This window comes from Pteronotus mesoamericanus, unplaced genomic scaffold (genome assembly GCF_021234165.1).
Source record: "Pteronotus mesoamericanus isolate MK-2021 breed Mesoamerican mustached bat unplaced genomic scaffold, CSHL_Meso_final contig_78, whole genome shotgun sequence".
NCBI lineage: Eukaryota > Metazoa > Chordata > Mammalia > Chiroptera > Mormoopidae > Pteronotus > Pteronotus mesoamericanus.
Window position 1 is genome coordinate 1,911,949 of NW_026555258.1, and position 9,650 is coordinate 1,921,598.

General features: G+C 68.6%; 1 protein-coding gene across 2 annotated transcripts; it reads left to right on the forward strand.

The window, feature by feature from the left end:
* Window positions 1-675: 675 nt before the first annotated feature.
* PPP1R26 (protein phosphatase 1 regulatory subunit 26) lies at window positions 676-7,299 on the forward strand. Of its 2 annotated transcripts, none has more exons than XM_054584789.1 (4): window positions 676-741; window positions 2,454-2,584; window positions 3,216-3,425; window positions 3,682-7,299. In XM_054584789.1, exon 4 carries the CDS (start codon window positions 3,722-3,724, stop codon window positions 7,235-7,237), a length of 3,516 nt encoding a protein of 1,171 aa, XP_054440764.1. In that variant the 5' UTR covers window positions 676-741; window positions 2,454-2,584; window positions 3,216-3,425; window positions 3,682-3,721; the 3' UTR covers window positions 7,238-7,299. The 2 variants fall into 2 exon arrangements, with proteins under 2 accessions (XP_054440764.1, XP_054440763.1); XM_054584788.1 differs by having other exon boundaries at window positions 3,288-3,425.
* Window positions 7,300-9,650: the final 2,351 nt, after the last annotated feature.

Sequence of the window (9,650 nt, forward strand, 5' to 3'; positions counted from 1 at the left end):
CGGTGCAGGGCACACAGGGGAAACTGGACACGCAGGAGCTTCTGGGGGCACGGCAGCTGACAGTCACAGGAACGACCCCCAGAGTAAAGTAGCAATCGGTGCACCCACCTGCGGCCCACCCTCCCAGCCTGCACTCCCCACTCTGGGTGGAAGGGAGGGCCGGCCTTCCCCGACTCCCAGAGCTTAGCGCAGCCCCGGGGAACCGGGCGGTCAACAGCCGCCGGGGGTCCCCGCCTCTACAAGGCCGGGTGGGGGTCAGACATTACACCAGCAATTAATTCACCGAGAGCGCCAGGACCTTTCCGGGACCGGTCCGGGGCGGGGCGGGTGGGGCGTCCCCAGGCCTCCGCAGCGGCCGGCAGGTGGGCGCGCGCTCGCCGGGCGGGGGTCCGGCCGGGCCGCGCGCCTCCCCCGGAACTCGGCCGTGCCATTCCCATGATGCCCAGCCACCGGGCACGGCTTCCGGAGCGCGGCCGCCGCTCCCGCCGCTGCCGGTAGGTTCGGGGAGGGGGCGCCCGGGATCGCCCCGCCCCGCGCGCCCCGCCCTCCGCGCGTCCCTCGGCGCCGGGCGGGGGTGGGGAGCGGCGGCGGGGAGAAGGCGGCCCCAGCCCCCTCCGCGCGGCCCGAGGGGCGGGACGCGGGACCCCGCCGCCCCCGCGCGCCCCCCCGCGCGCCGCTCCTCCCCTGGGACGCGGCGCGGGCGGGCCGGCGCCGGGCGAGGGGCAGGGCGGCCGGGCGGAGGTGAGCACTGGGGCCGGGGCCGGGGCCGGAGGGCGGCGGGGCAGGCCGCGGACCGCGGCGCCGGGCCCCGGGGAGGGCGCGCGGGGCGGGGGCGCGCTCAGCCGGCGCCGGGAGCTGGTGCTGCCCCGGGCGGGGGTCGTGGCCCCGGAGGCAGCCCGCGGCCCCGCCTCCGCGCTGCCGGGCCCGCCGCGCGCCCCCCGCTCCTGGAAGCCGGCGGGGCGCGGGAAGAAGGGCGCACCCAGGTGAAGCGCAGGTGAGGGCCCGCGGGGCAGCTTCCGGCTGGCGCGGCGCTCCCGCCCTGGGAGCTCGGCCGCGGGCCCGGCGCCCCCAGCCCCCTCGGAGGAGCAATCCTGCCCGGCGCGGCTTCCGGGAGGGCCACGGACGCCCCGCCGGCCGCTGGCCCCCGGCGCCCGGACCCCAGAAGCAGTCCCGGGGCGCAGGCTGCGCGGAGGCCTGACCCTTCCCTCGGGGAGGTGCTCGCACTTACGTGTCTTCGTGGCTGAAGACCGGGCCGCTGCCCAGGCGCGCGGACCGATGCCCCTAGGCAGAGAGCTCGGGGTCAAAGGGCAGGGCGGGGTCAGCTGTGAGTCCTCGCCTGCCGGCCTGGGGTCTCCTCGGTCTCCATGCTGCAGTGTCGTGAGGTCTGACCTTCTAGCCAGCGGGCCAGAATCCTGGCCCACACCCACTTCAGGGTGACCTGCTGTGCCCTTCCTAACCTGGGGTAGCCCCACCTGGGAGGTGACCGCTGGGGCTGGACCTCTGCTGGTGGTGTGTTTGGGACAGGATGTACAGGGAGCCATACTGTCCAGAATAAGCTGCGTCGGCTTCTGCCCGTTCTGCAGGAAAGTGTCCACGCTGGGTGATGTCCGGGGCCTCCACCACTTCAGTCCTGGCTTTGGGGTGCAGGGCTGGGCGTCCTCACAACTGCCCTCGGCCCCGGCTGGGAGCCTTCCGGGTGCAGGGAGGCCGATGGGCAGCCGAGCGGTCTCAGCCCAGCTCGCCCCAAGTTCAGCTTACAGTCGGCTGGCGGGACTCATTGGTGCAGGTGACTGTTTCAAAGCCATGGGCTGTCGCTGGAGACGCCCTCTGCCCTTGTAACCTCATTCCTGCGCCACCGCTGGGTGGTTTGACAGCTCAGGAAACTGCTTCCTGGGACTCCAGGCTCTGTCCACTGTCAGGGGATGCCCGGGGGGGACAGGCCACGGCTTTTCTCCCCACGCTTTGCTCCATGTAGCCTGGCGCGTCTGGGCTGCCTCTGGGCCCGTTTCTAAGGTAGCATTTCTGTTTAAGGAGATCACGATCTTGATTCAGACTCCACCCCCCAGGCCCATGCAGACCAGACGCCTTGTCATGTTGTAATCTTGATTAATGACCACGTGAAGCAGGTCCCCAGCCAGCGAAAGAGGCCCCCCCCGCCCCATTGTGGGTCCCCGCCAGTCTGTGGCCGTGACACTGTGGGAGAGGTTGTACGTGGGCTGTCGCGGGAGCCATGTTCCCTTCCCCCCGCTGCAGGGTCGGACCTACAGGTGGCTCAGGTAGTTGTAAACTGGTTGTGATTAACTCTAGTTGGTCTCAGGGTAAGCTCTTCTGAAATTTAGCTTCGAGTCCATACGTTGATGCTGTTTCTTTCACAAAGAAAAAACAAAAAACACCCCACCAGCTGCAACCCCAGCCTCTGAACTGGGGCTCTGTGCTTGCCTCTACCCTGGCAGCGCGCCGTCCGGACCGAAAGCGGGCAGAGGCGCCACGGTGGCAGGCGCAGCGATGGAGACCCCGCGCCCGCGACGTGTCCCCACTGGCAGCTCCCTCCAGACTCGGCGCCTGGACCTGAAGAAAGTTTCGAGTAAGTGCAAGGAACTCCTTGGCGTTGGAGTCCCACTGTCTGAGCGCGGGTCAGCAGCAGCAAGTGGCCCTCGGGGTCATGGCCGGTCGCACCTGTCAGGCACGTCTGCCTCGGTGGCCGGGCCGCGCTTCCCCAGGGAGGCTGGGCCCCGCAGACAAGACAATTTGCCTGGCAGCAGGGGAGCTCCCAGGCCAGCGTGGGAAGCTGAGCAGGTCCCCAGGCCGGTTCCCGCCCACCCCTCGGGTCCCCAGGGCAGTGACAGCCCGCTTGGCACCGTTTTGGGAGTGGAACGCCACGCTGTTTCCATAGCGGCTGCCAGGCTGTGCTCCTGCCTCCGGCCGCTTTGGTTCCAGTTCTGGGGCAGCAGGAGGTCAGGAACACGTGTCAGGAATTCACACTTGTCTGGTGTGTCTCGTGTTTTCCTAAATGACCAGCTGTCATCCGTGTTCCCAGGACCGGCCCGGTGGTCCTGCCGACGAAGCCACGTGTGGTCTGAGGCACGGAGGCCGGGGGGGGCGCAGGGGGCAACGGCGCGGCTGTGTTCGGGGCGCCTCGCGTGCTCGTTCGCCAAAAACAGTGACATGGCTCTGTGAGCTCCTCCCCCACATGTGCACCTGACGTTTTTCAATAGAAAGTGACTCTTGACAGACGCTCGGGGAGGTGACTGCGGAGTTGCTCACGGCCGCGTCGCGTTTTCTCTCAGGGGCTCGTTGCTCCCGCCAAGAATGAACCGACCCGCGACGTCCCTCTCGCCGGCCCGGGGTCCGCGTCCTCCTGTCCTTTAACCCGCAGAGAAGCGCGTGCAGACTTCACCGCGTTAGCACTTGGGCAGCTTTTTGAGGTAAATAAAACCCGCTCTCTTGCAGAGAAGAGAGAGGCCCAGAGCCAGAGCGGGGAGGGGACATGGCAGGTGTGGAGTCCCGTGAGCACGGGCAGGCGGCACAGGGACGCTCTCCTGCGGCGTCTCGACAGCGGTCCGGGCACGGCTCCGCACGCTGAGCTGCGCGGCCCGAGGCGCGCGGCCCCCGCCAGCCGGGGGCCCCAGGCGCTGCCCGCTCGCGCCGCGGTGTCTCACCCCTGTGCTTTCCTCCCAGCAGGATGTGAAGCCCGGCCTCGGTGCACCTCCCCATCGCTAGAATGTTCCTCATGAACGCCCCTCCTGTGCTTGCTCTCCGGTCCACGTGGGAGGCCTTCGGGCTGCCGGGGAGTTGTAGGTTTCCCGGCCGCGCCTCGGAGCCGGAGGGCGCGGGGCGCGCGGCCGTGAGCGCCAGGGTGCAGATGATCATCAGCTCTCTCCAGAGCGACCGGGCCGCGCGGGGCAGGAGCCAGGAGCGCGCCCTGCACAGAGGCCAGAGGGGACGCGACGCCCAGCTGGCCGCCGGCCCTGCCTCGGCAGCCTGCGGTCACGCTGCTAACTTTGACCCCAAGGCCGGGGGGGAAGCCGCAGACTTCGGCCCCTCGGTGCTGGACTCAGACAGTGACGACTCTGTGGACCGGGACATCGAGGAAGCCATCCAGGAGTACCTGAAGGCCAAGAGCGGGGCCGTCCAGCCCACGGCCGCCGACGGGGACAGTATGTGCAAGCCGGAGCCGCCTCAGAGCAGCGCCCCGCCCGCCCTGGGTCCCCCCAAACTCGCACCTGGCTCGGGAGGTGCCCCCGGCGGCCGCACGGGAGCCAGCCAGGCCCCGGGCTCCGCCTCCCCAGGCAGCGTCAGCAGCGAGGACTCCTTCGAGCAGAGCATCCGGGCGGAGATAGAGCAGTTTCTGAACGAGAAAAGGCAACACGAGGCCCCAAAACGGGAGGCGCCTGCGGATAAAAAGCCGGACCCCGACGACAACTCGGCCAGGTCGGCGCTCCGAGCCTGCAAAGAGCCGGTCGTCAAGGCGCAGCGGCAGGGTTTGGCCGGCGCCTGCAAGGAGTTTGTCTTCCGGAAACCTCCCAGGTTGGCAAAGGCGACCGCGCAGCCCAGAAGCCTCAGGTCTAAAGTCTCCGCTGAGCCTGAGAGCTCGCCCAGGCCAGCCACCACCTGCAGAACCGCAGAAGCCCCGTGCAAGGGCGGTGTCCGGCGGAGCCTAGGCCCCGGGAGGCGGGGCCCGGGAGCCAGGGGCGCAGCCACGGTGCACGAGGCGTCAGACTCCAGCAGCGACGATGGCATCGAAGAGGCCATCCAGCTGTACCAGCTGGAGAAAAGGAAGGAGGCAAGCGGGGACCCGCCGCCACCGAAAGCCCCACCGGGGGAGGAGCCGCCCGAGCCCCCTGCCCGTGGCACGAGCCACGCCGCGAAAAGTGCCTTGCCCGAAACCCACAGGAAAACGCCAGGCAAGAAGAAGCCCATGGCCTCGAAGGCCACGGACCTCGGCCCGGGCAGCCTTGACCCTGACCATCCCTCCAAGCCACCAAAGGAAACCAAAGCCTCCGCAGCCCCAGGAAACACCATGGCCAAGAGCGAGTTTGTGGACCGGTCCTCGTGCCGGGCGGACACGTCCGCCGAGCTGATGTGCGCTGAGGCGATCCTGGACATTTCCAAAACAATCCTGCCAGCCCCCGGGGAGGGCGGGGACAGGCCCCTGGCCACCAGCCCGCTGCCTCGTCCCCCCGACGTGCCTTCCCGCTCAGACGGGGACAGCAGCTCCGTGGACAGCGACGACAGCATCGAGCGGGAGATCCGGACGTTTCTGGCACTGAAGGCGCAGTCGGAGAGTTTGCTGGCCAGGTCGGACGCCTGCCCGCCGTCCGCGCAGAGCCCGCTGCCATCGCCCGGCCCCCACGGGCAGGCCGCGGGCCCCAAGACCCCCGTCACTAAAACACTGGACCTGTCCCTGGGCCGCAAAAGGAAACGCAGGGGAGGCAGCACCGCTGTGTGGTCGTCCACGCCCAAGAGGGCGAGCGAGGCGATGAAGGAGGCTGCCCCGGACACCGACGCCAGCCGGGGGAAAGCCGGCGAGGCCCCTGGCAGGGAGGGCGAGGCCCGGGGGCAGCCCCTGCCCTGCAGGACGGCCGGGCTGGCCGGCGAGCACGTGGCCCCGGACACGCGGGGCGGCCTGTCGCCAGGCCCCCCCGGGAAGGGGAGCTCTGAGGACAAGAGCAGCTCGCTGGACAGCGACGAGGACCTGGACACGGCCATTAAGGATTTGCTGCGGTCCAAGCGGAGGCTCAAGAAGCGGTGTCGGGACCCCAGAGCAGCGTGCAGGAAGAAGGTCCGGTTCAGCACCACCGAGGCACAGGCCCCGGGCCCGCAGGGGGGCCTCCAGAGAGGCTGGAAGGACAGAAGCCCACCCTTGTTGAAAAGCTGCCTCTCAAAGCCCCGAAGAGACAGCAGAGGGGACCCGCCAAGGAAACCTTCCAGCGCCTTCTGCTGCCGGACGGAGCGGGCAAAGCCGGGCGGCGCTGGGCCCGCGGACGTGCCCCTGGCCCTCCCGTCCGGGCGGGGAGCCTGCAGAGGGCGAGGGTGCCCCGGCGAGGCCGAGGCCGGCCCCAGCTCGCGGTCTGAGGACAGCAGCTCCGTGGACAGTGACGACAGCATCGAGCTGGAGATCAGGAAGTTTTTGGCCGAAAAGGCCAAGGAGTCTGTGAGCGGCCTGGAAGTTCCCGGGGGAGGTCCCAGCACGCTCGGGCCGGGGAGCGTGCCCAGACCAGAGCCGCCGTGCCGGAAGGTGGTGGCCCCGGCCCTCCAGCCCGGCGTGTGCACACGGAGCCAGAGGGGCCGGGGGACGCCTCAGCCAGCCCCGGGGCCGAGGGGCGGCCCCCACACAGAGCAGGCCTGCCTGCCCGCTGCCCTGTCCAGGGGCCAGCGGGCACCCCCCAGGAGCACCAGCGAGACTGGGTCTGCCCGAGGGCCACCCACAGGCAGGAGGGGCCTCTGTCCTCACAGGGACCAGAGCTCACGAGGCGCCGTGCCTGCTGCCGGGGACAGCGCTTTCAGTCAGCTGTCCAGCTGTGCGGAAGCGGGGGCCTCGGCCAGAAGCCTCGGTGGGAGCTCGCCGGCAGCCCCTCGGAGCCGGAGCACGCTCGCTCGGAGCCCTGGAGCCGACAGGGAGGGGGGGCCCCAGGCCGGCCTCGCCCTCCCGTGGGGCGACTTTGCCCACCAGAGCCGGCTGCAGGGCGCGTGGGCGCTGAGCTCGGAAGGCAAGGGCGCAGCCTGGAAGGCGGGCCTGGGGGGCGAGAGGGGGAAGGCGGCGGAGGGCCAGGCCTGCGGCGCGCCCGGCCTCGCCACGGACCCGAAGAGGGGCCTGCCCTTCGCTGGCTTCTCCCCGCTGCTCTCCACGCAGTTATTCCACTTTGGGAACAGCGTCTCCTGGGGGGCCAAGCCGGCGGGCCTCTTCAGCCCCGGCCTGAGCCTGCCTCTGCAGGGCCCGGCCTTCTCGGCCTTCAGGGAGGCCCCGGGCGGCCCCGGGCCCGTGTTCGGGAGCTCCCGCTTGCTCGTGAAGAAGGAGGGTGGGCGCTGGCCCAGGAGGAAGGCTCCGGCGGCGCTCAGCTTCCACGACAGCAGGAACTCGGGATCCGACGAGGACATTTTGGACCTGAGGTACAGGCGGAGGGTGGATCGAGGCGATAAGGGCCAGGAGGCCTGGGGCAGCGACGCCAGCGAGCTCAGCGACACCTCGGTGGAGGACGGCGGCCCCGTGGCCCCAGGCAAAGCCCTCAAGCTGTGAGCTCGCGGCCGGGCGCCGGCGTGCGTGTGGACGGCGCGCGCGTGGGCAGGCGGCACGGTGGGCAGAGGGGGACGGGAGCTGCCGCCGCCGCCCTGTACATATGTACACTAACGGGAAGCGGTGGCCCTATTTAACACGTGTGTCCTGGTAAATGAGTTTTGTAGCTTTTTTGTAAATTATTTAAAGTGCTGTAAAAACTATTTTTGGGAAATAGAGGTGTCTGGTTTTGTAGGGCGTCCCTGATGGCGGTCCCTGTCACAGTGCTGCCTTGTCCTGCCCGGCACGGGCTCAGGCGACTCAGACTGGAACTCTGGGGTGGCCGCAGGGGAAACGTCGGCTGTGCTGAGGGGGCCGCGGTGACACCCCCGAGGTCTCTGTCCGGAGGCCCCTGGACGTCGCTTGTTGTAAGGGACCCTGGACCGAGAGGCCAGGGCACGTCCCCTGGACATTGCAGCCGAGCCTTCAGCCAGAGAAACATCAAAGCACAAATGCCAGCAAGCGCGCCAGCTGCTCCCGGTGCACGTGGACGTCCCAGGAGGGAGCTCCCGCAGGTCCCCCCAGCCCCCGGAGGGTCCCCATTGTCTCGTCCCGTCCTGTTCAGTGGCTACATGGTTCTAACAATTCAATAAACCTCTTTGTACACGGGAGCCCCTGGTCCTCGTTTTCAGTCACCGCCCTGCAAGGTGACAGGCAGCTTGTGCATCCTAAATGCCAGCGTCCCATTCCCCGTGAGCCCCGTGCCCTCGCCTCCCATGGCAGGATGAGGGCCGTGTCCAGCGGCTGGCTCGGCCATGGCCGGGGTCCTGGTCCTTTCCTGGCGCTCTCGGTGTCGGCCCTAGAAAGCAGGGAGCGGGGCGTGCTGGGCCTTCTGCTCCCATGCTGTCCGGGGGGGCCCGTGGTGACCGTAGACTTAGGAAGGACAGCTGTGTCCCATAGGCCAGGCCCTGACCGGGCAGACTGTCATCGAGGGCCTTGTGTTTCAGAACTCTCAGTCACAGCTTGGCTCGATGGCCCAGGGACACGGCGTACTTTGCAGTTGGGTGTAGTTGGGATTCCAACATGCAAGGGCATTTCCTGCAGGTCCCGCGCCCCCGGGTTTTGGCCATGACCCGCTCCCGTGACTGAACGGGGACCTGTGCCCGCACCGCAGCCAGCATCTGCCCGGTCACACGCCGTGATGAGCCGAGCGGGCCCGGGAATCTGACAGTGCTTGCCTGGTGGGCCCTGGAGATCAATGTTGTCGAGTTCTCGCTCCAGGGCTTCTGGAAGAAACAAGTCACGTGATCTGTGCTTTAAGTTTTACTTAATTTTTAAGGCGTGCCTTGAACACCCAAAAACAAGAATCGGCATCTTTTCTATGTGAGAACTGGTTTTTTAATGCCAGTAAATCAAGTGCTGCTCGCAAGTCAGTGTCTGCAGTGTTTCCCTTGCAGGGCAGCCCCGTGGCGGGGACCTGTGTCCCGCCGGAGCTGTGGGTGCCATCCACGCCGAGCACCCCGCCCCCTGCAGCCAGACCCGCCCCCCCAAGCTCCCACCACCTCCGCGACCCGGAGCCCCGCCCGGCCTGTTTGCACAAAGCGGACAGACGCCTGGTGTGCCGGCCCGTCCCCGAGGCGGCCAAGGAGCCCCCGGGGATGAAGGCCTTAGTGCCTCCACCCTGGACCGGCTGCGCAGGCCAAGGCCGAGGTCGGAGGCCCCCCAGGGCCCCGTCCAGAAAGGGGGCTGCGGCAGGACCACGGCCGAACGCCCGTCCGCGGCTTCTGACTCGCCTCCCCGGCTCCGGGCCTGACCTGCAGCCCATACAGCAGCTTCGCGGGGGCTGCTCCCGAGATGCCAAATGCGCCCCCACTAGTGAAAGAGGGTCTGGGTGGACGATGTGATTCAATTCAGCTGTGACTGTGGAGACCTAGAGACAAGTCACCCCCAGAGAGCCCGGTGAGGGGGCCTGCGCGCCTGGGCCTGGCTGCATTTCCTTCAGCGCAAGGGGCGGGACAGACCCCACGTCAAAGGCGTCGGCACCCTGGGGGGCCACGGGGGTCACAGTGTCCGCCGGAACGGTCCCCTGGCCTGGTCAGGGGTGGGCGGAACAGGACTGGCATTGGGAGGAGGCAAAAGCCCCGGCGGCCTGTGTGGGGTGCTCACCCCACCCCCGCACGGAGGGTCTTCTGTAGGGAAGGCTGGAATCGGAATGGGCTGGTGGCCGGTTTTGCACCTGACATGAGCTCACATTGGGGAGGCAGGTCCTCGAAGTTACCTGAAGGGCCTGATGAGAGGGCGAAGCAGAACCAACCCCTCCCCCCATCGCAAACCACGGCCAGGCTCACAGGAGGCCAGGGGGCGGGGTGGGGGGCGAGCAGGGAGGAGGAGTTGGGGGAGGGGCGTGGGACATCCTACGCAGAAACTTTGAGGCTTC